Source organism: Anolis sagrei, chromosome 5 (assembly GCF_037176765.1).
Source record: "Anolis sagrei isolate rAnoSag1 chromosome 5, rAnoSag1.mat, whole genome shotgun sequence".
NCBI classification, from domain to species: Eukaryota; Metazoa; Chordata; class Lepidosauria; order Squamata; family Dactyloidae; genus Anolis; species Anolis sagrei.
In genome coordinates, this window is record NC_090025.1 from 160,561,403 (window position 1) to 160,588,923 (window position 27,521).

At 39.6% G+C, this 27,521-nt stretch overlaps 1 protein-coding gene across 1 annotated transcript; it reads right to left on the bottom strand.

Annotated features, from left to right (window-relative positions):
* Positions 1 to 710: 710 nt before the first annotated feature.
* Positions 711 to 27,365, bottom strand: LOC132776006 (cytochrome P450 2D14-like). Its single transcript, XM_067469163.1, has 9 exons — positions 26,953 to 27,365; positions 23,302 to 23,473; positions 22,838 to 22,990; positions 20,777 to 20,937; positions 17,503 to 17,676; positions 9,939 to 10,080; positions 9,058 to 9,245; positions 2,700 to 2,841; positions 711 to 1,374 (listed from the first exon to the last, which is right to left on the bottom strand). The coding sequence occupies exons 1-9, from the start codon at positions 27,187 to 27,189 to the stop codon at positions 1,196 to 1,198; spliced, it is 1,548 nt and encodes a 515-aa protein (XP_067325264.1). The 5' UTR covers positions 27,190 to 27,365; the 3' UTR covers positions 711 to 1,195.
* Positions 27,366 to 27,521: the final 156 nt, after the last annotated feature.

The following is a 27,521-nucleotide window of genomic DNA, read 5'->3' on the forward strand; positions in this document are numbered from 1 at the left end:
TGAGTTAACAACGGTAGTTTCATTTCATAAACAGATATATTACAGAAACTGGCTCTCTATTGTGGGTGATTTTACCTTGCTAAGCTAAAATAATTGAGAGTTTCAACTGTTTTTTTTTTTTTTTTTTTTGTCGTGCCAGGAGTGACTTGAGAAATTGCAAGTTGCTTCTGGTGTGAGAGAATTGGCCGTCTGCAAGGACGTTGCCCAGGGGACGCCCAGATGTTTTTTGATGTTTTACCATCCTTGTGGAAGGCTTCTCTCATGTCCCTGCATGAGGAGCTGGAGCTGATTGAAGGAGCTCATCTCTGCGCTCTCCCTGGATTCGAGCCTGCGACCTGTCCTGCAGGCACAGGGGTTTAACCCACTGCACCACCGGGGGGCTCCTGCAGTTTCAACTATATATATATATATAGTGTTCAGATGCAACCACGAGATGGCAGTATATAGATAGAAAGAAAGAATTAGGTACTGACTTATAGGAACAATATATTATATATGTATGCAGCACTCAGATACAACCACAAGAGAGCAGTAAATAGATAGAAACAATTATTGACAAACAAAATAGACAGGATTTTTTCAACTTGCAACCCTTTTTCACTCAATACAGCTTAACCCCGGGTATGTAAACATATAAAATTATATAAAAACAGCATTGCCAAAGCATGTATTTTCTAAAGTTAGTTATTAGAAAAACCACTACACACATATTTTACCAATCTTTAATATTGTTAACTTCAACAAATAAATAACTACAGCTTATACTTTTGTATGTAGTTCTTTGATCGATGTAGAGGTCATTGGTATTCCCTTCCTCCCTCTGCAACAATTAAAGTCGCTACAGGATTCACTGTGCTATTCTGAAACCAATCCTTATCTACTGCTGGTGGAAACTGGAGGTGATCCGAGAAGTATCTGACCCTGTTTCCATAGCCAGATGCAAACTAATGACATCATCTGCATCAAAGGTCCACAAAACTCCTGCGGAGCTTAGCATAAGATTTCCTTGAATTTAGCAATAGGAACGTTGCCAAATGCTTCTCAGATCCTCCCCATTTTTCCCCAATAATGGAATAGCTGGGGGAAGGTCTATCAGAATGGCAGGGTGAGTCTCAGGGCTGGTGATGGGGAAGCTGTAGGGCAATTCCATGTGCCAAAATATTGTGTTATGTGCAACATCACAGGATCTTGACCATTATCTGGGAAATGCAAAGATCTGGAATGGTAATGGAAAGACTGTCAATCTAAATATCCTTTCCTCTGAGGGTCTAGGGGCGTTTTCAGGAATGCAAAAAGTAAAATGTTGCATAAGGTTGGTGAAGAAGATGAAGAGCTCCATTTTAGCCAAAGGTTCTCCAAAGCAAGCGTGGCGACCTATGAGAAATAGAAATGGAATATTATGTGCCTGAGAACAAAACAAAGAACATTACAGAATCAATTTCCCATCCTCCCTCTTAGTTTCATTTTGGATATTTTGAAGCCACAAATGTGGGGTCCAGGTGCCGCATGCCACCTCCAAGATGCAATCTTACCACCATGGTATACAGGATACTTTCTTCTCAAAGCAACTAATCATGAAAAAAAAATATTCTGGATTTCATAATTTGAATAACACTATCTTAAAACTTTTGTAACAGCAATCAATACAATTGGTTCTCTGCTGTGAGTTTAACTTTTGTGTACTTGATTGCAGATTTGATTAATATAGATTCTTTAGGAATCTCAAGCCCAGCAATGAGATTTTATGCACAGTTTCTACTGAAAGTTGACCACAACGATGGGCTTGAGGTCTAGGGATTCTGAGGGTACTTCCAGACAGAGCCAAAAAATGGGACAAAGAGGTGGTTTATTAAAATGTGGGACCTCAAAGGGAGTCTAAACTCAGACCTGTCAGTCCTGCTGCATAGTCCCCCACTGTCCCCACAGCTGCTTTTTGAAGCAGATTAAGAGGGAGGGCATATGGGAGACATCCAACAGAATTTTCTTTAAAAAAATTCACTCCAGGGATGTCCATATGCACATATGAGATCCAGCACATAATGCAATATTTTTTTAAAAAGAAACTTTCCTCAGATCTCTGTCTTCCCCCAAGTATTAATTCAAGCTTTGTTTAACATTGCAAAGTGTAAAAGATAGAATTTGAGAGAATTGTATTTACTTTCCATGTGTGCTTCCCTGAGCCTTCTCTGTGTCTCTGTTTGATAGCTGATCAGCTGATTATCTGTTTTGGGCTTTTCAGAAATGCACGTCCTCTAGAAGATTCCACACTGGGGGGGGGGGGGGGAGGGAGGATAGGAAAGCACATGTTTCCCATGACTGCTGGGATACACAGACATGGAAAAGTGTATGTTTCCCAGGAAGAATCGGGTTTAAAGGGCACCTTTTAAACAGTTGTTTTCTACCGACTCCTGATTCCTCCCGCACTTTGGCTATACATCATTTAGCCACTTGCCCTTTTAACCCGTTTCCTCTCAGTTTTTTGTATAAGGGCCCTTAAAAAGAACATTTCTATAGGAATCTGTCTTCTAGTGTGACTTTATGGGTGATTTCCCAAAGAGGCATTTTCTCAGGTACTAATATTGCATTTTTCTGCTTCACATCCTACTTCACATTTAAATCCTGTGAAAGTGGGCCACCTACCATAGTACCAATTTAATTTTTTCCTCTCTATATCTCAAATATTCTTCTTTTGAATTTACCTAGAGAAAAAGGGAGGAAGGCTTCTCGCTTGACAAATTGTCCATTTGCATCGAGGAAATGCTCTGGGTAAAATTCATGTGGCTTCTCCCACATGGTTTCATCCTTCAGCACAGAAGACAAATGATTTAAGACCACAGTGTCCTAATATGGGATAGAAATGAAAAGGTTAGAATTGTGTGGTAATAATATCAGATGTCTCTTTTGTCACAATGGAATCTAATCAACACATTACATTAAAAATGGTACTCTGTCTTTATTTCCAGAGTACCATTTTGATACAAGAGGTTTTTGGGAAACATTGTCCTTCTAAATAGCAGTTTGTGAAGGGAGTAGAAACACATGGCCTTGATGACTTGCTATTCTAGAGAAGAACTTTCCAAATCGTGTGTTGCTGCACCTTAGTGTGTCACCTGCACTTTGTAGATGTGTTACGTGAACATAACAGGGCACCTCTGAGTCTGTGAAATAAGCAATAAATCCTTTATTTCAAAATTAAATGAAAGGTTTTCATGAGATATGTTGGGCCCCCATGATTTATGTTTGTGTCTCTATCTCTTATAAAGGGTTGGTTTAACCTCTAATTTGCTAATAAAATTGAATGACTGTGTTGTGAAATGATTCCTGTCTAAAACGTTTGGCACCAGCATGAAATGTTTGGGAAGCTCTGTTCTAGAGACTTTTTCAGTGATTTGACATCTGCTTTATGTTGGTAGGTTTATTTTCCTTTGAGCCAGAGGATCAGCAGAAAACAATGGAGGGCAAATAGCTTGTACCTGAAATGGCTTGGGAAATAATAATAATAATACTAATAATAATAATAATAATAATAATATCATCTTTATTTATATGCCACTCTTCTCCCACAATGGGGACAGAAAGTGGCTTCAAACATGTTAAAATACAGTACAAAGTCAAACAACAGTCAACATCTATCTTTTATTCTATATTCTATATCTGTATATATAATAAAGAAGAGTGTTTGTATGGGAAGGACAGAGGAAGTGTGGAGGGCGGAAGTGTATGTGGCAGCGTTCTGATTGGCTGCCGCTGTGGTGCTATTTGCATATGGTCTCTGATTGGGCAGCTTCAATAGGAGCCCCTGGTGGAGAAGAGGGTTCATGACAGAAACGGGGCATGACAGAAGGAAATTTGCATATGGTCTCTGATTGGCCAGCCTCAAATCCAACATTCCGAGATGAGAAAGAGAGGAAAGGAAAGGCCGGGGGCTGGGTCACAACACTACCCATACAGAGCAGACTTGGCAGAGCCCCCATCACCCACTCTACATCCTACTGCAGTTTGGAGGACTATGAACCATGGATGATGGGACTTGCAGTACCACCACTCACATTCTGAGACCGCTGTTAACCTTATCCAATGACTGATCAGGACCAAACTTCACACAGAGACCTCTCATGACCCACTTTACATCCTGGTGTGGTTTGGCTGGGGATGGACCGTGGATTATGGGACTTGCAGTACCATTGCTCATTCTTCAGACCACTGCAACCCTCATCCAATTACCAAAAAATACCAAACTTGGCACACTGAGTCTCCATGACGCACTCTACATCCAGGTGCAGTTTGAAGGAGGATGCACCATGGACGATGGGACTTGCAATACCTGCACTCCCTTCCTAAGACCATTATAACTGCCAACAATGATGGATCAGGACCACAATTTACACAGAGAGCCCGCATAACTCACTCTACATCCTGGTGCGGTTTGGAAGAATTTGACAATGGATGATGGGACTTGCAGTCACTTCACTCACTTCCTGAGACCACTGAGACCCACGCCAATGACTCATCAAGACTAAACTTGGCACATGGAGCTTCAATGACCCACTCTACATCCTGGAGCAGTTTGGAGGACGACAGACCATGGATGATGGGACTTCAAGTACCTCCACTACCCAAGACTGCTGCAAAACTCATCTAATGACCAATCAAGATGAAAGTTGGCACACAGAGCCCCCATGACCCACTCTACATCCTGCTGCAGTTTTGGAGAAGGGTGGACCATGGATGATGGAACTTCCAGTACCTTCACTCACATTCTGAGACCTCTGCAAACCTCATCCAATGACGGATCAACACCAAACTTGGCACATAGACCTCTCATGACTCACTTTACGTCCTGGTGTTATTTGGAAAACTTTGGAGATGGATGATGGGACTTGCAGTACCTTTGCTCACTTCCTGAGACCACTGAGACCCTCGCCAATGACTAATCAAGACTAAACTTGCCACATGGATCTCCAATGACCCACTCTACATCCTGGTGCAGTTTGGAGGAGGACAGACCATGGATGATGGGACTTCAAGTACCTCCACTCCCTTCCAAAGATTGCTGCAACCCTCTTCTAATGACCAATCAAGACCACACTTGGCACACAGAGCCCCCATGATCCACTCTACATCCTGCTGCAATTTGAAAGGGGATGGACTTTGGATGATGGGACTTGCAATACCTTCACTCACTTACTGACACCACTGCCACCCTCATCTAATGACTGATAAAGACCAAACTTGGCACACAGAGCCCCCATGACCCACTCTATATCCTGCTGCTGTTTGTAGGAGGGTGGCCCATGGATGATGGGACTTCAAGTACCTTCACTCACTTCCTGAAAATAATGCAGCCGTTATCCAAAGACCAATAAAGACCAAACTTGGCATACAGAACCGCCATTACCCACTTTCTCTAATAACCCGGGCAACGCCGGGTCCCCAAGCTAGTATATAATAAAAGTCAAAACTTGTATGCGGAGGGCAAAAGTGTGGCGGTGTATGTGCTCGCTTTCTGATTGGCTGCCACTGTGGTCTCTGATTGGCCAGCCTGAAAGTTCAAAGATTCCGATTGGCTGGGCAGCGGTGCTATTTGCATATGGTCTCTGATTGGCCAGCTTCAAGAGGAGCCCCTGGTGGAGAAAAGAGTTCATGACAGAAACGGAGTCATGAGAAGGAAATTTGCATATGGTCTCTGATTGGCCAGCCTCAAACCCAACATTCCGAGATGACAAAGAGAGGAAAGGAAAGGCCGGGGGCTGGGTCAGAACACTCCCAATACAGACCGAAATAGGCACACAGAGCCCCCATCACCCACTCTACATCCTACTGCAGTTTGGAGGAGTATGAACCATGGATGATGGGACTTGCAGTACCATCACTCACATTCTGAGACCGCTGTTAAACTTATCCAATGACTGATGAGGACCAAACTTCGCACATAGACCTCTCATGACCCACTTTACGTCATGGTGTGGTTTGGCCGGGGATGGACCGTGGATTATGGGACTTGCAGTACCATTGCTCAGTTCTTCAGACCACTGCAACCCTCATCCAATTACCAATAAATACCAAACTTGGCACACTGAGTCTCCATGATGCACTCTACATCCAGGTGCAGTTTGAAGGAGGATGCACCATGGACGATGGGACTTGCAATACCTGCACTCCCTTCCTAAGACCATTACAACTGCTAACAATGATGGATCAGGACTACAATTTACACAGAGACCCAGCATGACCCACTCTACATCCTGGTGCGGTTTGGAAGAATTTGACAATGGATGATGGGACTTGCAGTCACTTCACGCACTTCCTGAGACCACTGAGACCCTCGCCAATGACTCATCAAGTCTAAACTTGGCACATGGAGCTTCAATGACCCACTCTACATCCTGGAGCTGTTTGGAGGACGACAGACCATGGATGATGGGACTTCAAGTACCTCCACTACCCAAGACTGCTGCAAAACTCATCTAATGACCAATCAAGACCAACGTTGGCACACAGAGCCCCCATGACCCACACTACATCCTGCTACAGTTTTGGAGAAGGGTGGACCATGGATGATGGAACTTCCAGTACCTTCACTCACATTGTGAGACCTCTGCAAACCTCATCCAATGACGGATCAAGACCAAACTTGGCACATAGACCTCTCATGACCCACTTTATGTCCTGGTGTTGTTTGGAAAACTTTGGAGATGGATGATGGGACTTGCAGTACCTTTGCTCACTTCCTGACACCACTGAGACCCTCGCCAATGACTAATCAAGACTAAACTTGCCACATGCTCCAATGACCCACTCTACATCCTGGTGCAGTTTGGAGGAGGACAGATCATGGATGATGGGACTTCAAGTACCTCCACTCCCTTCCAAAGATTGCTGCAACCCTCTTCTAATGACCAATCAAGACCAAACTTGGCACACAGAGCCCCCATGATCCACTCTACATCCTGCTGCAGTTTGAAAGGGGATGGACTTTGGATGATGGGACTTGCAGTACCTTCACTCACTTACTGACACCACTGCCACCCTCATCTAATGACTGATAAAGACCAAACTTGGCATACAGAGCCCCCATGACCCACTCTATATCCTGCTGCTGTTTGTAGGAGGATGGCCCATGGATGATGGGACTTCAAGTACCTTCACTCACTTCCTGAAAATAATGCAGCCGTTATCCAATGACCAATCAAGACCAAACTTGGCATACAGAACCGCAATTACCCACTTTCTCTAATAACCCGGGCAACGCCGGGTCCCCAAGCTAGTACATAATAAAAGTGAAAATGTGTGTATGGAGGTGTCCACTTACACAGACAGCCTCTGGCCTCCACAAACAAGTTATAGTTCCAAGTGCTGAGAAGCCTCCAAAGGCACTCCCTCAACTGACATTGCAGTTATAGTGAGCATCATGAATGTGTAGCCCAACCCCTGCCTATGTCTTCCCCAAACACCTACCACCCAAGGAATGCTTTCATTTGGGAACCACTTCATCAATTTATTCATGGAGTTTTTCTAAAAATGTTAATTCATGTAGCATTATTAGGCTATGATCCTATTTTCCATAATTTGGGAACAAGTGTTGGGTGAGTGGGCTTAATAACAAAATACCCTTCCCATAAATGTACAGCAGAGCAAATCATTCACGAGCAGCAGCACAGCGTGACCCAGCACCAGTCGTTCAAAGTGGTAAAAAGAACAAAAACACACTGACCAATGTTATCTCTTCCATATGAGGCTTTTTGTAGTAAAATAGTATAGTTGCATTATTTACAATAACAAGGTTTCCACAACACGAATAAACAAATACATAGTAGCTTTTCACATGGGAAAAGCTTGACCATTTTTAAAAAGTATATGATATCAAGAATGGAGAGTGTGCCATTTGGGAAACATGTGAAGCCCTGGGCCAACTGTTGAGGCTGCCAGATTTGCCAAAATTCACAAAATCGACAAAATATGTGTTTTATTTCTCAAAAACAAAAACAAAAAAACACACACTCATGTAAACCACCCACACACACAAACTAATGCTGTGAGTTTACAATGAACATTGAACATTGAGATTGCCATGTAATGCAGCTTCATAATGCAGTTTTATAATGCAGGTTAATTTCATTGAGAGTGCCTTGGACAGCGAGAAGATCCAATCAGTCCATACTTCAAGAAATAAAACCTGACTGCTCATTGGAGGGAAGGATAGTAGAGGCCAAGATGAAGTACTTTGGCAACAACATGAGAAGAAAGGAAAGCTTAGAGAAGACTATGCTGCTGGGGAAAATGAAAGGAAAAAGGAAGAGGGGCCAACCAAGGGCAAGATGGATGGTATCCTTGAAGTGACTGGATTGACCTTGAAGGAGCTGGGGGTGGTGACGACCGACAGGGAGCTCTGGCGTGGGCTGGTCAATGAAGTTAAGTAGAGTCGGAAACGACTGAACAAATGAGCAACAACAGAACATTACACTGTACACTGGCATATAATGCAGCTCAGTGCTGTTAAATTGCATTACCATACTGCATTATATGCCAGTGTAGATGGGACCACTATCAGATCCAAGTGCATTCTTTTTCACTCCTATTTGGGCCCCAGGAAGAAGAAGCTTTCATTGTGGCCTTTCAAAAGAAACACATTTATTCCAGTGTCCTCCAGCAGGTGCAGTTGGAGTTTTCATTGTACTTTATACTTACCTTTCTGCATTCTGTAAAGCTACACTGCAAATGTAATACAGCCCATGAAATGGGGGTATAGAAACCAATCAATCGAATATATAAGCTCTCAGTGATACTTCTTGGTCAAAAGCAATTCTGCATTAATTAAGCTTTTCTAATGTCCTATAACACTACAAAGGCAGTCGATATTTAAGTGTTGCCATACTCCCTTTGTAATGGATGCATAAATATAATATCCCTGTATGAATTCTAGCATTTTTATTTAATGCTGTCATGAAATGTAGTTGAATGTTGTTTCTGGTTCATTACAGGCCTCAAGCATTAATCAAACTATGATTTTGTAACTGTGATTTTAAAAAATAAAAAGATAAAAATCAAGGACTATACCTTAGGGATGAGAAACCTGCCAACTTCAGTATCATTGCAGGCCACATAAGGAAATGTAACTGGTGCAATATCAGCATAACGCTGAATTTCATGGATCACGGCAGTAGTATATGGTAGATTTGACCGGTCCTCCATCACGACTGATTTCACTCCACCAATCTTTGCATCAATTTCTTCATGGACTTTTTCTAAAAACGTTAATTCATGTAGCATTATTAGGCTATGATCCTATTCCCCATAATTTGGGAACAAGTGTTGGGTGAGAGGGCTTAATAACAAAAGACCCTCCCCATAAATGTACAGCAGAGCAACTCATTCGCGAGCAGCAGCACCAGCGTGACCCAGCACCAGTCGCCCAAAGTGGTAAAAAGAACAAAACACACTGACCAATGTTATCTCTTCCATATGAGGCTTTTTGTAGTAAAATAGTATAGTTGCATTATTTACAATAACAAGGTTTCCACAACATGAATGAACAAACACATAGTAGCTTTACACACAGCAGTTCAAACGAGGCCTTTAACCTAAGTCTTCTTTCACCAAAGTCACTCACACAGACCTCACATAGATGCTTCCTCACACAGAGATCAGGAGAGTGAGTAGGAGATCAGCCTACTCACTCTCCTCAGGGCGACGCTAGCTTTGGCCCACTTACTCTAACAGGCTTTGACCTACTAGCTCTTTCAGTGCTTGATTCACATTATTGTAAAAAAAAAATCTAATTAATTATTAATATTTGTGACAATAACCACTCTATAAACCAGTATGATTTATTTCTGAGTAGAGGAATATATATATTTCTTGGGAAAATAATATTTTATATGACTGATCTATCCATATGTCAGGTAGGATGCCCATTTCCGTTGAGAATGGTTACTTACTCTGAACTTCAGGATGAAGGACCATGAAAAGAATCCCCCAGGTGAGGGTGGCAGCTGTGGTTTCAATGCCTGCTGCAAATATGTCAAGAAGAAGGTGAATGAGGTTTTGTTCATTGAAACTGGTCTCTGTGTTCCCTTCAGCCTGAAGGACATTAAAGAAATAGACAATGAAAATGTAAATGGTACAGTGCTGCATAATGCTCATATTTGTGACATACAGCTATGTATTTATTGGTGTGGCAATGCATACTTGAGGAAAGAAAAGGAGCCAAAAGAAAGGAATAGAAAAAGGGTGGTAAAGGGAGAGAGAGAGAGAGAGAGAGAGAGAATGCTTTTAAAATGGCTTAATTCATCTTTTAACATTGATTAAATCAAAACTTGGCACAGATGAGGACCAGAGTCACTTCTCTATGGACGGCAACTAAATTCACTGGCTCCAGAGGGTGGAAAATATAATGAGTTAAGATTCCAAAATATGACAGGATCACAACAACTCTGCTAAGATTGTTGGCGGAAAGCAAATAGAAGAAAACAAGTCATGATTAAAATATGATTCTTTAAAGCACATTAAAGATTAAGAATCTGGTGTTGCTGAGCAGGCTGACAAAACAACTTCTTTAGAAAGGCAGACGTACTCCCTGGGATCAAAGATTGAAACAGTTGAACAACAGGTGGCAACCAACACTAAAGATCTACATCAGCTACAAATTAGGTTCTTGTGGGTTTTTTCGGGCTATAGAGCCATGTTCTAGAGGCATTTCTCCTGACGTTTTGCCTGCATCTATGGCAAGCATCCTACCTCTGAGGATGCTTGCCACAGATGCAGGCGAAACGTCAGGAGAAATGCCTCTAGAACATGGTTCTATAGCCCGAAAAACCCCACAAGAACCTAGTGATTCCAGCCATGAAAGCCTTCGACAATCAGCTACAAATTGTTTCCCACAGACATGATTTAGGCTTTATTTCAATGGCAGATAGAGACAGACAATTGAATGTCAGAATCAGAAACTTCTAAGAAATCAAAGCAGAGATTTTCAAAAATCTAAGAAGCAATGATAAAATGGATTCAGCAAATAATGAAAGAGGACTAGCAGCAGTCTCAGTTTGACTGTATTCGACCCAGGAAAACAACCTCCAATCCAAGGGACATTATAATAAGATTCTCAAGCTACTACTACAAAGATCAATTCATGCAAGCTACCAGGAACCAATCCACTTCATAAACAATTCAAGAAAGTAAAATACAAATGTTTCAGGACTTATGTCCAGAAACAGTGAGCTGGAGAAAGATAATGCACCCTTGTACCACAATCCTCCATGATAAGGGTATATTGTACAAATGGGCATACCCTATCTTCCTGAAATTTAGATACATGGGGAAAAGCTACATATAACATCCATGGAAAAAGGAATGAAACTACTTGAAGAATTATTTGAAGAATCACAATACTCCCTGGATGGAAAGTTGAGAAATGCAGAAGGAAAAGAGAGAGAAAAGAAGGAAGAAACTCAAGATAAAGAGAAACAAAAGGATTAAGCAAAGAAGTAATGAAGAAAAGACAAAAAGAAGAAACAAAAAGAAAACACGAAGAAAATAAGCACTGTATGGACAGTGATCCTAATTAATAAACTTAAAGAAAAAGCAATAATAACAACAAGAAATATAAAGGAATAATTTGATTAATTGGATAAAAAAAGTGGAGGATTAGAATTGTAACAATAACAATGAAGATAATTGGGTATAGATAGATAGATCTAGATCTGAATAGATTTTTCACCTTTATACTGAATAAGTAATACTTTAGAAATAAAAATAAACAAATTGGAGGGGAAAATACAAATTTAATATAGAATCCTGGGAGGATCTATATACAGCAAATGAAGGACATAGAAAGAAAGTTGAAGAGCATAACATTGGAAAATAAAGAATCAAGAAACAGACAAATTAATTATGGATCAAGCAATATTAGAGAAAGAGATTGAGGAAATTATAGATAATTTAAGACCCCAGGAATGGATAGGTTGGGACCAGAATATTACAAAAAAATATAAAACAGTATTGATACCTAAATTAAAGGATCTATATAATAGAATAATAAAAAGAGAAAAAATGCACCACCATGGGAACAATCATTGATCACTTTAATTTTAAAACCCAACAAAGACCCTACAGACTCAGGATTGTACAGACCCATCTCATTAATAAACAAAGATGTGAAAATATTAATGGCCATACTGGCTAAAATGATGAATAAATTTATATATAAAGATATCAAGGAGGATAAGTGTGTATTTATAGGAGGAAGGTAAATGTCAAATTTAATAGGTAGAGTATTAGGGCATAATTCATAGTATCAAAAAAGACGTTTAGTGGCTGGAGTATTAGCTTGGGATATTTATAAGGCATTTGACAGTATATCCTGGCAGACAATGAAATTGATACTAGAAAAATTTGGATTTGGAGAAAAATTTAGGAACCTAATTGATAATTATATTCAAAAAGTTATGCCCAAGTAATGGTGAATGATGGTTTAATGGGGAAAATAAATATAACACTAGGCACAAGGCAGAGATGTTCCCTTTCCCCAATTTTATTTGCAGTTGTAATTTAACTATTAGCTAATGTAATAAAAGAAGATAGTAGTAAAAAAGGAATAGGAATAAAAGAGAAATATAAAATAAATTTGTTTGTAGATGATACACTTTTATCAATAGAACATCTAATAAAACAATGGGAGAAAATGGATGCTCATATAACAGAATTTGGATTAATAACAGTTTTACAAATTAATCGGAACAAATCAGAAATGATTTTTTTAACTATCGGGAAAAAGAGATAAAAATAGGAGGGGAAAATAAAAATTAAAGAAACAATTAAATATTTAGGAAAAAATATAACTAAAGAATTGTTTTTTAAAAAACCTAGAAATAAACAAATTAACCAAATTAAGAAAGGAAATTAATAAGAAATTATCGGAATACAACAAACTCCAATTATCATGGTTCAATAGGATAGCATTAGTTGAAATGAAGATATTTCCCAAATTATTTTTTAAAATTCAGAATGCTACCTGTAGAAATTTCAGATCAAGTAATAAAAAACTGGCAAAACATGTTAAATCTTTATTGTAATGGGAACAAAAAAGCTAGACTAAATAAAAACTTATGGTATAAACCAAAGAAAGAAGGAGGTCTTGGACTACCAAACCTCAAGCTATATTATCATTCCAATCAAATAAGATATATAGTAGAAATCTTAGCAAAGCAAAAAAGCTTGGAGTGGTTGAAAGAAGACAGACGATAAAAAATTAAAATTGAAATTACAACATATTTTTATAGGGGTAATAGAAGAAAGAGTAAAAGGAAATCGTATAATAATTTTTTTATTTACACAGGTGAAAACAGGTTGAATCTACAAGTGTATAAGTGTGTGTGTGTAAGTGTGTGTGTATGGGCATTTTGTATCGTATATATTTTGGAGATTTGGGGGAGATATAAAAAAACCCTAATGCCAGGTATTTCTTCTATCATGCCAGTTCTAATAACAGAAAACTTCCCAGCAAATCTAAAAGAAGAATTTGAAGCAGGATGTAATGGAAGAGTTTTAATGAAAGTAAAAGACTGGGACTTGAAAATGGTAAATATGGAAAGAATAAAAGAAGAATTAAGAGGAAGAGACTTAGATTGGTACAAGTATCTACAACTGGATAAATGGTCAAGAAAAAAGAAAAAAGTATAATGTGAGTAGGGAATATACAAAAATAGAAAATACGATAACTCAAAGGGAGATTAAAGAAGATAATGTATCATTAAAAGGTACAGTTAGTGATATCTATAAACTATTATCAGAGGTGGCCCTAGGTAATTTTCAATGGTTAGCAAACAGTATTTTGGTGTCCCCCCCCCCCCCCAACCAATCACTGATATATATTTTCTGTTCGTTGTGGGAGTTCTGTGTGCCATATTTGATTCAATTCCATCATTGGTGGAGTTCAGAATGCTCTTTGATTGTAGGTGAACTATACATCCCAGTAACTACAACTTGCATATGTCAAGGTCTATTTTCCCCCAAGAGCGCCTTAAGAGCGCCCCTGGACAAAATAAACTATACTGCAAATGCTTACTTTGCGTAATGGGTTGAGCCGCCCCTGACTATTATTAATAGATGAAAAGGAGCAAGTTCATTTGAAGGAAGTATGGTAAGCAGACTTGGGGGGGGGGGGGGAGTGAATAATCAAGAATGGGCAAAGATATGGAATATGAGATTACTAAAAAATATGTCTGTAAGATTTAAGGAAAATTACTACAAAACAGTATGGAGATGGTATCTAATTCCCAGTAGATTAAATCAAACTGATTAAAAAAAATACTCAAATCAGTGTTGGAGAGGCTGTCATATGTGGTGGTCCTGTAAAATTATACCAAAAAAATTGGGAAAAGATATTTAAAGAAATAAGAGCAATAATAAAAATAGAAATAGAGATTACACCAAAATCAGCATTATTACTTATGCATGACAATACAATTCCCTCACAAGAGGGGAAAGTATTGGTTTCAAATTTGATATCGGCAGTAAAATTGCTAATAGCAAAAAAATGGAAAGGAAGAAAAGGAAATTCATTTAGAAGAATGGTATATGGAAATTTAGAATATAGCTATTAATGATAAGCTAACTTGCAATATTAAAATTAAAAAGGTAATATGGAAACAAACAGGGTTTTGGAAAATATGGGGAAAATTTATTGAGTATAGCTTTAATCAAAGAAAAGTAAGCAATGAAATGTTGGACTTGTGAAACAACATGAGTTGGTTGGAATACATTCAAAGGGTCAGAAAAATTCTCAAAAGCAAGCTCAATGGAGGCAATACCATCAAGGCCATAAACACCTGGGCCATACCTGTTGTAACGAGGTCTAAAGGAATGAGGGGTCCCTTAACACATGTGTGACAGGGGGGAACCTTTCAATCCCACCACTGCCACCAAATGTAACGAAGCCAGGGCCCAGGGGAATAATAACTAATATATTCCCTAGCACACACACTCACGCATTCCTTCAGCTGTTATATTGCTCACAGAGTAAAGGATTTTATTTTCTAAGGCTCCAACTGGACACCAACACAATCCTGTCACAAAGCTCAATGTGTGTTGAGGAAACGTGAATGTGTATTGGTAGAATTACTGCCACCACTCAAATAGATTTGAGAATTTGGAACAAACAACTAAATTCTTCTTAGAGTTACACAAGCATATATGGTTCTCACAGCACAATCTTCTCAAACGGTTTCTGAGTCCTAACAAGCTTGCTGGACTCCCCAACTGGGCATCTTTTCTTCAACGTGAGCAAATTTCCTCTGACAGACCAATCCTGTCTGTCCCCTCAGAGTATCTAGCTTCCCTAGAATACCCTGTCCCTTAGAGAGTAAAAACAACTAGTGTGTTAATACCCACACCAGTTCACAGGCGGCTATCGACCCTCCAGGCCACTTTCTATAGCCACACCTGCCTTCAAACACTCTCCCTCAGGAAAACTTCAGCTAACTCGAAATCCACCCACTCCCTTCAGATCAAAAATCCAATCTCTTTCTCTGTCAGAAGCTGCCTGCCTTTTTTACACTCACAGCTCCAGCTCCTCCCATCTGTCCTAGCCAATCCTGGGATAGCTAAGCTCCTCCCCTCTGCTGATCTGACTCTCATTGTATTCCCTCACTAACACGGAGGCCGTCTTACTGACTTTGAAGGCTGTGGCCTAGCCAGCAAAGGTACGAGTCCATTACACCTGTCATAAGATATACTGCTGGCATCATAAACTGGACACAGGCAGAACTGGACAATTTGGACAGAAAAACAAGAAAACTCATGACCATTCATAATTCATTACATTCTCACAGTGATGTTGACTGGCTCTATCTGCCTAGAAAGTATGGTGGCAGAGGACTTTTATAAGTCTAACAAGCAGTTGAAGAAGAAAAACACGCTCTGGCAGAATATGTCAAGGAAAGCCAAGAACCTGCTTTAATTGAAGTCAATAATCAGAAACTTCTCAAAGCACAGCAGACAAAGAGTCAGTACAAGAAAACTGCACTACAAACCAGAGCTGACAGCTGGCACAACAAAGCCGTGAAAAGATTGAAGGAAAAGCTGACAAGGAGAAGATCTTGTTATGACTCATGAATGGAACCCTGAAGAAGGAGACAGAAGGCCTGATTCTTGCAGCCCAGGAGCAAGCCATCAGAACCAATGCAATTAAGGCCAGGATTGAAAAATCAGTGAATGACCCAAAATGCAGACTGTGCAAGGAAGCTGATGAAACCATGGATCATATCCTCAGTTGTTGCAAGAAAATTGCACAGACGGACTACAAACAAAGACACAACTCTGTGGCCCAGATGATTCACTGGAACTTATGGCACAAGTTCCATCTGCCAGCAATAAAGAATTGGTGGGATCATAAACCTGCAAAGGTTGTGGAAAATGAATATGCAAAAATACTGTGGGACTTTTGAATCCAGACTGACAAAGTCTTGGAATACAATACAGCAGACATCACGATTGTGGAAAGAAAGAAGTCTGTATTCTTGATGTCGCCATACCAGGTGACAGTCGTCATCAAGACCTCAAAATCGAACTGCAAAGGCTCTGGCATAAACCAGTACAGGTGGTTCCAGTGGTCATTGGCGCACTGGGTGCCGTGCCAAAAGATCTCAGCCGGCATTGGGAAACAATAAACATCGACAAAATCATGATGTGTCAACTGCAAAAGGCCACCTTACTTGAATCTGCGTGCATCATTCGAAAATACATCACACAGTCCTAGACGCTTGGGAAGTGTTCGACTTGTGATTTTGTGATATGAAATCCAGCATATAGATCTCGTTTGCTGTGACATACTGTGCTTTTGTGTCAATAATAATAATAATAATGAAATAAGACATGTATAAGTAGATAAAAGGCATGTAGTAGCTCACTAATCTCTTATAGGTGTGAGTCATAGAAGTTAGGGAGATGAAAGAGTTGCCTCCCAGTAACTGCTTCTTTGAGAGATCATATATGAAGTCACACTATTGTTGTTGTTGTTGTTGTTGTTGTTGTTGTTATACCCCACTTTATCTCTCCCACAGTAGACTCAAAGCGGCTTAACCTAAAAACATCAGCATACAATTATATATTAATATTAAAACAGTACAACCCTCTCTCCTCCCCATTATTACATAAAAACACTTTATTAATTAAATGGGAAGCATACTGAATTAAATGGGAAGCATACTGAAGCATGGACAATGGCAGAACAGGATTCTTGCCAAGAGGATAGTTTAGCTCTATACATTTCCACAAATATGTGGTACAGGTACAGGGTGACCCATATTTGTGAATCAGCAACCCATATTATCAAATAAATCTTCTTAGTAGAGCACTAGAAACTATTCCCCCTCCTCACCTGCTTGTTCTGGTTATAATGTTCACTTTTTGACTGTGACACTATAATTCAAGTCTTTTATCAATAGGTTGCTGTTTTTTTTAAGTTATACAAATGATGGACAGTCTTTTCCATAAAAACTTTCCTACCTTTTCGATCTCCTCCAAAAACGCATCAATCAAATCTTTTGGATTGTTGGTGTCTCTCGTTTTCTTATGTTCATTCACAATCTCTTTTATAATTGTACTGAAATCATCCCAGTCTTTCTTCAATTTTTGTTGAGGTCCAGGAAGATACGAGAACCAGGATGTATAAATAAAAAACTGATATATCAATGAAAAGAAGGAAAAAAAGTACATGAGTGTATTTCCTGAAATGGGATATTTATCAGATATTTTGCTGAAAATACATTGCATGGTGGGAGAAAGTTTTTAAATATTTACTACTTCATACTATCTGCCCTGAGTCCCTTCGGGGAGATGGAGCGGAATATAAATAAATCATCATCCATCATCATCATCATCATCATCATCATCATCATCATTATTGCAGAGCATCTTTATCTACATTTTATTCCCATTCCTCATTCTTTTCCTCAGCACACCACCGTTACAATTGTAAATGATGATTATGGCAATCTGTATAATAACGCATTTGTGTAACACTTTTGACATAGGACCTATTTTATCCCTGTTTCCATCCCAATCTCCACTAGCATAGGTCATTATAATCAATGTTGTTCTGGAGGATCACATATCAGAGAGACTTTCTAAGATGTACAAGACAGTTCTAGTAAATGGTGGAAATGTGAAAAAAACATTGGGCCATTTTAACATGTGTGGTGGTCTTGCAAAAAGGCTGGACTTAAATACATAGGATGCTGTAAAAAATACTGGACTCAAATACATAAGGATGCTGGACAAAATTGTTAAGGTAAAAATCATGATGAAACCAGAGTATTATTTATTGGGAATGTTGGACAATCAAGTAGAAAGAAAACATGGAAGATTACTACAATATATGATAACTGCAGTGAGAATCATCATGTGCAGAAATGGAATGGAACAGTTATCCATTGGGAGAACTGCACATAGACGATTCTGCACATAGATTAATATTTCACCAAGACCTGTGGATTAGTCGAGATGGACAAACTGATTATGCTGATTAAGCTGTAATCTTTGATGGGCTTCAAGAAAGATTGGGATTTGTTACTTTTATTAATTTGTTACTGTTACTACTTTTTTACAACAATATCCCCAGCAATATTAGATCGGCCTCCTCCCTCCTAGTGTTCAGAAAAAAAGGTTAAGGCCTGGCTGTGGAACCAGACATTTGGGGAGTAGCACAACCACAGTGCGCTATTCATTTAAAGGATCAACATAAGCAAAGCAGAATGGAGAAGATTGTGGGATTAGTTGCTATGTTTCAGCAGTTTTAATTGTATTTATATTTTTATTTTGTTTTTAATGCTAAATGTGTTGTATTTGTTTGCTTGGTTTATTTATCAATATGTATATGTATATGTGACATCAAATTGTTGCCTTTGTAAGGCTCTCTGAGTCCCCTTTGGGGTGAGGAGGGTGGGGTACAAGTGTGGTCAATAAATAAATTGGTACTGTAATGTGACATTGAATTATTGCCAAAATTGTAAGATGCTCTGAGTTCCCTTCAGGGTGAGATAGAGCAGTTGGTAGAACTAATTGTTTGTAGGTTAGCATGTGCACATTAATGTAGTTTTGTGTTAGGTTCGTGTGTTGCCTTTGATTTAGGCCCCTTCCACGGTGCCCTATATCTCAGGATCTGATCTCAAATTATCTGGTAGCAGAGACTGTTATAATCCTGTTTGAATAAGTTAATCTGGCATCAGATCCTGTGGTATAAGGTAATGTAGAAAGGGCTTTAGTTTTGTAATAGGCTGTGATGCGGAGCGTTCCAAACTGTATGTTGCAACCAATTTGTGTATCATCTGCATTGTGTAGGTGAGATATGTAAATATCTATGTGAAATAAGCAATCATATATTTTTCCAAATGTAAATAAAAGGTTTTCATGAGAGATGTTGTATACTACTACTACTACTACTACTACTAAACTTTATTTATACCCCACCACATCTCCCTGGAGGGATTCGGGATGCTTACCTTATTCCCATAAATTCCATTATCAAAATGTATGTATGTGTACATATATTTTATAAGGGGTTGGTTTAAGCTCAGGTTTGCTAGTAAAACTCAATTACTATGTCACAAAATGCTGCATGTCTAAAAAGTGTGTCACCAACTTAAATGTTTGGAAAGCTCTGCTGTAATGGCTAGTTAGACAGCAGTTTATTTTTAGTGACTATAAACATATATTATAAAATCTGCTCTTTTGCGTTATAGTATTTCTTCTCTTTTACTATGTTTACTATGTTTTCTTTATCTCTGAATACAATTTAGTTTAAAATATGGTGGAGGATACAATGTATTCGTATGACAATACTAATGCCTAAACTATATTAAAAAGCCAGATAAAGTGTCTACTTTTTTAAAAAAAACTGATCAAAAGCACCCATTCAAATTGCCCCTTGTCTTGGAATGAATGTCAGCGTTGATGCTTGTGTTTCCTGACTCCACAGAGGCTGCCTTGTCTCTCAGGTTCTGATCTCAGGTTATCTGTTTATCATATAATCCAGTTCAAAGTAGATCAGATCTTGGGATATAGGGCAATGTAGATCCAGCCAGAGAGACACGCAGTAATGACAGTCATTACCTGTTTGTGTCTAAGTCCTCAGAATCCCAGACTTTATCACAGCTGGTTAATCACCAGCAGCAATAGATCATTGCCAGCCTGAAGGTTGGCAGTTTGAAGCCAGAGTCATAGTGAGCACCCAACCGTCAGTCCAGCTCGGTGTCCATCTAAGCAATTTGAAAACAGCTGAGCGGTGAGTAGAGAAATTAGGTACTGCTTAAGCTGGGAGGTATTTTACAGCACCATAAAATGCCAGCAATCAAACAACAAGGAGGAAAAAGTCTGTGATCAAAGAGCTCATTGTCATTGCGGATGGAGCGACACCCCCCCCCTCCCCCGTGACCGGAATTGAGCATAACTTCCAGGAGCCGAAGCTGGAAAATGCCAATATACCTCTATCTGTTTGTCTGTCCTGTATGTCTAAAATGGCATTGAATGTTTGCCGTGTATGTGCATGTGTGAGAGCGATCTGTCCTGAGTCCCTTTCGGGGTGAGAAGGTTGGAATACAAATGCTGTAAATAAACAAATAAATCCCCGAATCTTTCCCAAAGAACTAGTTAGTATCTATGTATTGACAGTGGTGAAACACTGATTCATACAGGCCACTTTGATGACCCGGGTGTCTCGCTTGTTCCTCAGCCAGATCTCAAGTAGCCACTCCCCTTTAATCAATTAAACTCAGAAAAATACCAGAGGCAAGATCTTGGTTGCTCCCTGCATGATCTCTTCAGTCAAATGCATAAGCGATAGGAAGCTTTTACTGTGATAGTCAAAGGGATCACCAAATACTAATGTACAGGTAATATTGCCAACTGCAGTGTAGATGAAGTCATGTGGATCAAAAGGAAAACCTATATGAGATAAAGAACAACAAATACGAGTTATGCTATCACTTCCCAAGAGTTTTTGGTGAACTGATTCCACAACAACAAAGTATTATTCAGGCATAATCCCAACAACAAATCCAAACAAGGAAGCATGGACCTCAATTCCATTATTAACTTTCATAGACATTCACTTTTTTGTGGGGAAAGCTTTAAGAAGCTCTTCATTTTAGCATTTTCCATAATTTCCTTTGTTGTCAATACCATCTAGCATATGTGGCATCCTTCCTCATCACAATGACTCAAAATCATAATTATCTTCCCTAATTTTTAGCATAGGTATAAGAACAATGTTTTTTCTTAGAGTCACCCAAAATCTTCCCCTTGTCTGATTCCACAGCAAGCTGGCTTCAGGAAAGGCAAAAGCCGCACATCGCAAGTGCTGAACCTGACTCAGCACATAGAAGATGGCTCTGAAATGCAGCAGATCACAGGAGCTGTCTTCATAGACCTGTCAGCAGCTTATGATACTGTGAACCACCGCCTCCTCCTGAGAAAAATGCATAATATCACAAAGGACTACCACCTCAGCTGCCTCATAGGAAATCTGCTACAAAACAGGAGTTTTTTTGTTGAGTTCCAGGGCCAGAGAAGCAGATGGCGGAAACAGAAGAACGGCCTGCCTCAGGGGAGCGTGCTTGCTCCATCCATGTTCAACATCTACACAAATGACCAGCCACTGCCAGAAGGGACAGAGAGTTTAATCTCTGCTGATGATCGTGCCATCACCGCTCAAGCACGGAGCTTTGAGATGGTAGAACAGAAGCTCTCCGAAACTCTAGGTGCTCTTACTGCCTACTACAGGGAAAACCAGCTGATCTCTAACCCATCTAAATCACAGACATGTGCTTTTCATCTCAAGAACAGACAAGCATCCCGAGCTCTGAGGATCACCTGGGAAGGAATCCCACTGGAGCATTGCAGCACACCCAAATACCTGGGAGTCACTCTGGACCGTGCTCTGACCTACAAGAAGCACTGCCTGAATATCAAGCAAAAAGTGGGTGCTAGAAACAATATCATGCGAAAGCTGACTGGCACAACCTGGGGATCACAACCAGATACAGTGAAGACATCTGCCCTTGCGCTATGCTACTCTGCTGGTGAGTATGCATGCCCAGTGTGGAACACATCTCACCACACTAAAAAAGTAGATGTGACTCTTAATGAGACATGCCGCATTATCACGGGGTATCTGCGCCCTACACCACTGGAGAAACTACACTGTTTAGCCGGTATTGCACCACCTGACATCCGCCGGGAAGTAGCAGCCAATAGTGAAAGGACCAAGGCAGAGACATCTCCAGCTCATCCCTTGTTTGGGTATCAGCCAGCATGTCAACGACTTAAATCAAGAAATAATTTTCTAAGATCTACAGAGACACTCGCTGGAACACCTCAGCAAGCGAGAGTCCAAAAGTGGCAGGTTCAAACCCAGAACCTCAATCAATGGCTGATACCAAATGAGAGACTCCCTCCCGGGCACACAGAAAACTGGGCGACTTGGAAGGCGCTGAACAGACTGTGCTCTGGCACCACGAGATGCAGAGCCAACCTTCAGAAATGGGGCTACAAAGTTGAATCCATGACATGCGAGTGTGGAGAAGAGCAAACTACAGACCACCTGCTGCAATGCAACCTGAGCCCTGCCACATGCACAATGGAGGACCTCCTTGCAGCAACACCAGAGGCACTCCAAGTGGCCAGCTACTGGTCAAAGGACATTGAATCAACTACCAAGCTTGCAAACTTTGTGTTTTGTCTGTTTGTTTGTCTGTTTTGTTAAAAATGTAATACAACTGTCTGGCTGCTACTGACACAATAAATAAATAAATAAATTCCCCTTGTCCACAAGAATAAGTTGTACCTTCTTGAGATTTCAACTCAGCACACAAATATCCAGCTTCTTCACACACTCTCTTTTCAAGTGTTTTCTTCCCCATTCCAAGTTTTTTCAGGTTGGAGACCCAGAATCGTTTCTGCTCCCTCCAGCCATTGTCACTTGTGGCCATAAGGATTCCTAAAAGACATAAAATAATTTCGGGAACATTTTCTTGAAAATCATCTCTGTGTTTTTGTTCTAATATTCCAAATGTCAGGTTAGAGATAACTCTTAATTTTTTGCGTCAACAAGAGCAGCAGTCATGCATCAACTCTTGTCATTCCCTGTGCTATAAGTCATATTGCTCTTGCTGATGACAGTTGCCACCTTGTTACCACCTATGTGCCTACCAATATTGCTATGGAAAGACCAATTTTTAGCTATGGACTTGTCAATCATTTTGCTTTACCATATATAGTTAATTCCATCACAGCATAAGGAAGATTTACCTTCACAATTCTTTCCACGGCCTATTATGCTCAGCAAGGGTATTGATGATCGCTCTGCAAAGTTCTCAGTTTTTTGTCCCAGTGCCTCTTTTATTGTCTGGAACCCACTAAGTATCACAATTTTTTTCCATCCAACCTGGACTGATAAGATTGGTCCATATCTTTCCACCAGCTGTGACAAAAAAAAAGAAAAAAAGAAAGAAAACCGTGGGGGATCAATTTAAAATACAGAAGAAAAACACAGAGAAGTTGAAACCAGTATATTGTAAAACACAAAAGATAGAATATATTTTAAACTTAGAATCCCTTTTCAAAGATAATTTCAATATTAATTTAAAGAGAAATGACAGAAATTTCATAGAATGTCATCTGCCTTTTCTAAAGCTACGTTCCCTTGTTGAATCACATAGTTTCCTATCCCTACCAGCAAAGTCATTGCTATTTATCTTTCCCGCTCAACTACAAAAAGAGGAAACAAGGGGGGAAAACAATAGAGAAAGACAGAGGAACTCATTCTGGATGACAACTATATCCAGAAACTCTGCAGTGATATCAATAACCTATAAATGACAGAATAATTAAATCCTCATTAGGTAACATCTCCTCTTTCTGAGGCCAGTTCATTTAGATCAGTGATTCTTAACCTGTGGTCTGCAGCCCACTGATGAACAAAAATCGTGAGAATAACCTCCTTCCTCTTTATTTCTTTCTTTTATTTCCACTCCATTCTGCAGACCTGACCAGCCCTGTCCCTTTTGGTATTAATGTTGTCAAATGGCCCCTGGTCAAATTGGGCCTGGTCAAGTAGGTCCTGGTCAAAGTGGGGCCTGGTCAAGTGGGTCCTGGTCTTAAAAAAGTTGGGAACCACTGATTTAGATAGTCATATTTACTCTCTATGCTCTAAATCCATCCCAACAATTAAATGCAACCCAACAACATTTGGAGAGCTGCATGATTTCCATTTCTAATTCAGCTTATGTTGGGTTTTTTCCCCCACCTGAATAGCTGAATTTCGCCCCACATTCTAAACATGTCACCTGGTGCCCATTTTGGACCATCATTTGACAGAGATCTCAAGCTTTCAGTAAAAAACAAAAAAGAATAAGTTTTTAGCTTTCAAACATACAGTATGGAAGAAATGTGGTCACTCTGCAGTCAGTTTTGTGCGTGTATGAGAAAGTTCACTCATGAATTTCATACACGAGGGAAGCAAGAATGAGTGGTCCAAGCAGCCACGCACAAGACAAAAGCAGTGTCATCAGCACACAAGAAGCTACTGAAAGGCACATCATGGGATGGGCAGCATATTGGATTAGGAGTCGATTCTCAGAGTGCTAATTCTTTTTCTGGGAAAGATGAAAACTCATTAAATTCTGGCTTGAGTAATGTCCACATCTATGAAATAATTTACTTTCTTGGAAATGTGTGCCCTGATTTTGGATAGTGTTAGAATTAGAAGTTGGAGAATCTTGCTGCCCAGTAAATGAGAACTGGAAGTGCTGGGCCAGGAATCGCTGTGTAGCTACGTAACTATGGTGATTAGACATTTATAACTTCCAATGTGTTTTTGGTGGACTAATTCTACATGTATTAGTGTTAGAAGTATAGTATGGACATTTGAACCATTTATTCACACACACATCCTACTAGGTTATATGTGCATAAGAAAGAATATAATCTAACAGTGTAAACTGGGAAAGGGGGGAATCAACATATAGAAGTGTCCTCAGAAAGGATTGATGTCAAGGAGCAATATTGATACAGTGTAAAGGTGAAGGTGGAACAGTTGATAATAGGATGACTTGGAGGACCCATGCACATGCGTAAGGAGTAACAAAATGCCTGATTATTCCTCTCTGCTAAACATTAGATTTACAGCTCAGCCGAAGGCTAAGAAGACAAAATAAGAAGTCACTCTGCTATTCTTAATTGCAGGGCACCGAAAGGTCAAGACTTCTGAAGGAGACTGATCCATAACTCGAATGAGACGACTCTCTATCTGAACAGGTGCCCTGAAAAGATAGAAAGATGATGTGTAGTCTTTGTTAACTGAGCATGGAAATTAATGACTCTCTAGCCTCGGTAGAGAAGAATATTAGAAGTGATATTCGATTGCTTCAGAATGAAATTGAGAAGACAAAGGAGGAAACTTGGGTGGCAAAAAAACAAACAAACCCTGCCCTTGCAGCCCAGAAGAAATCAGAGGAAAAGAAACTAAAATAAATCAGCTGAAAAGACATTTGGCTCAACAGAAGGACTGATTAAGGAGACATAATCTGAAACTGGAATTCCTGAGAATGTGGAAGCAAAGGACATTGGGGGGAAAATCTGGCAAGTTGGCTTACAAGTTTAAATATACCAATTAATGGGACAGACATTGAGCAGGCTCACAGGATTTATAGACTGGGGCGAGTGTTGGATATCCAAGAAAGATAATTGTTGCTTTTACAACTGAGAGGATGAATGACTTTATTTACAGGGAGCTTAAGAAGATAAATGACTTGAAGTTTAAGGACAGTAAGATTAAAGTGAAACAAGAATTTTCTTCAGAGACTGTTTTTTTAAAAAAGGAAAAATGCTTCTTTCATTAAGAGACTGTTCAAAAAAGAAATTTGATTATCTTGGGGCTATCATTCAACAATTATTATCTTCAAGGACAGGAGGAGGTACAAAGCAAGGAATCTGGAAGAAGGAGAAAAACTGATGGTGCAGCTGGGAATTGCCAAAGGAATGAGCTCTCAAGATCAAAGCAGCATGGAGGTGGAGGAGGATCCAGAAGAAGGCTCTTCTCAGAGTCTGGAAGGACTTGCTTTGCAATTTTTTTTTAAAAAAAGCGGTGGGGGGGGGGGAGAGCTGGCAGGATGGTTCAAGGGAAATACTTAATGAGTAAAAAATGTTAAATTGTGATATAAATCATGTAATCAGTATTTATTGGTATAATTTGACAGAAGTAAAGGGAAAGAGTGTTTGGGTGGCTGGGCTGAAAATGTGTATAGTTTGATAATGAATGTTTAAGAAAGCGCGGGGGGGGGGGGGTCTTTCGAAAGCACAGGAATCAAATGTACAAGGAGAGGCAGGAGAATTTCTCCCAAACACAAGGTCTCTACCTTATAGGGGAGGGGGAAACTACTAAAGGATAAATAAAAATAGCTCACATGTACACAAAATAAAACTTGGTCCAAATGATTATGAGTATTATTAAGATAATATCTTTAAACGTAAACTGGTGTCAAATGTTAAAAAAAATAGACTACAAAGCTTCGCTAGGGCAGAAGGGGTTCATATTTTATGCAGAAACTCCAATTTTTTATGAAGGAGGAACTATCTTAACAGGGTATTTCAATTTAAATATAACTCATAAAATAATAAAATTAAATAAATGGGGAGTAAGAGATGCTTTTGAGTTAGCTAATAAAAAAGTCCAACCCACATATTATTCTAACAGACACAAAAATACACACATGTAGACTTTATAACGATGAGGTAATCTAATGGATTAAAGATAAAAAAACATACAAACACGTAGCATCATAGAAGTACAATTATTATTTTATTTTGTAGACATGTTGCATGAGCTTTTTTAAACACAGTAATTCCTTAAGTCATTCCATAGGATGCCTTGCTTGGAAAATTGGGTAAGTCAATACTTACACTTAGAACGCATTTGTGTGGATTTCTTCTGTCAAACTCCAGCAAGTTCCCAATGAAAGGCAGAGGGGTAGGTCCTGGAGGATAGCGACTACATCTCTTCCTCCGCTTCATAGAATCCAACAGCAGGGCAAGAGCAAGCAGAGTGACAGAAATGAACAAGATTGTGAGGTTGTTCCAACGGATCTGGTTCCACAGCCAAGAGAACGCTGTTGGGATCACGACCACTGAAGTCCACATTTTTCCTTATCAATCGTTGTGGGGCAGATTGCACTTGTTCCAACTTTGACTGTTCATTATACACTTCCCTTTCTCTTATGCTTCAGATTCTTGCTGCAGTGGCCTTTTATTAATAGGGTGGCCTCAACAGAGGTGCTTTAACAATGCAACGGTGGAATGATTGCATGAGGCCCTCATGCAATTATGAAACTTCGACATGGTCTGTGTAGGCTAACTTTGCCAGTGCATAGGTCTCATTTATTGCTTATTCATCTGTGTGCATCAAATGAGGAAGTTAGCAAAGTGCAGTTGAAATTGCTGGTATATTTTTTTTTGGGGGGGGGGGGGGAGTG

Coding starts and splice junctions, on each gene's coding strand:
- LOC132776006 (XM_067469163.1), bottom strand. CDS start 27,189: ATGTGGACTTCAGTGGTCGTGATCCCAACAGCGTTCTCTTGGCTGTGG. Junction 2,842..9,057: donor GCAGGTTTCTCATCCCTAAG/GTATAGTCCTTG, acceptor ATCCCATATTAG/GACACTGTGGTCTTAAATCA. Junction 1,375..2,699: donor CTTCCTCCCTTTTTCTCTAG/GTAAATTCAAAA, acceptor TATTTCTCATAG/GTCGCCACGCTTGCTTTGGA.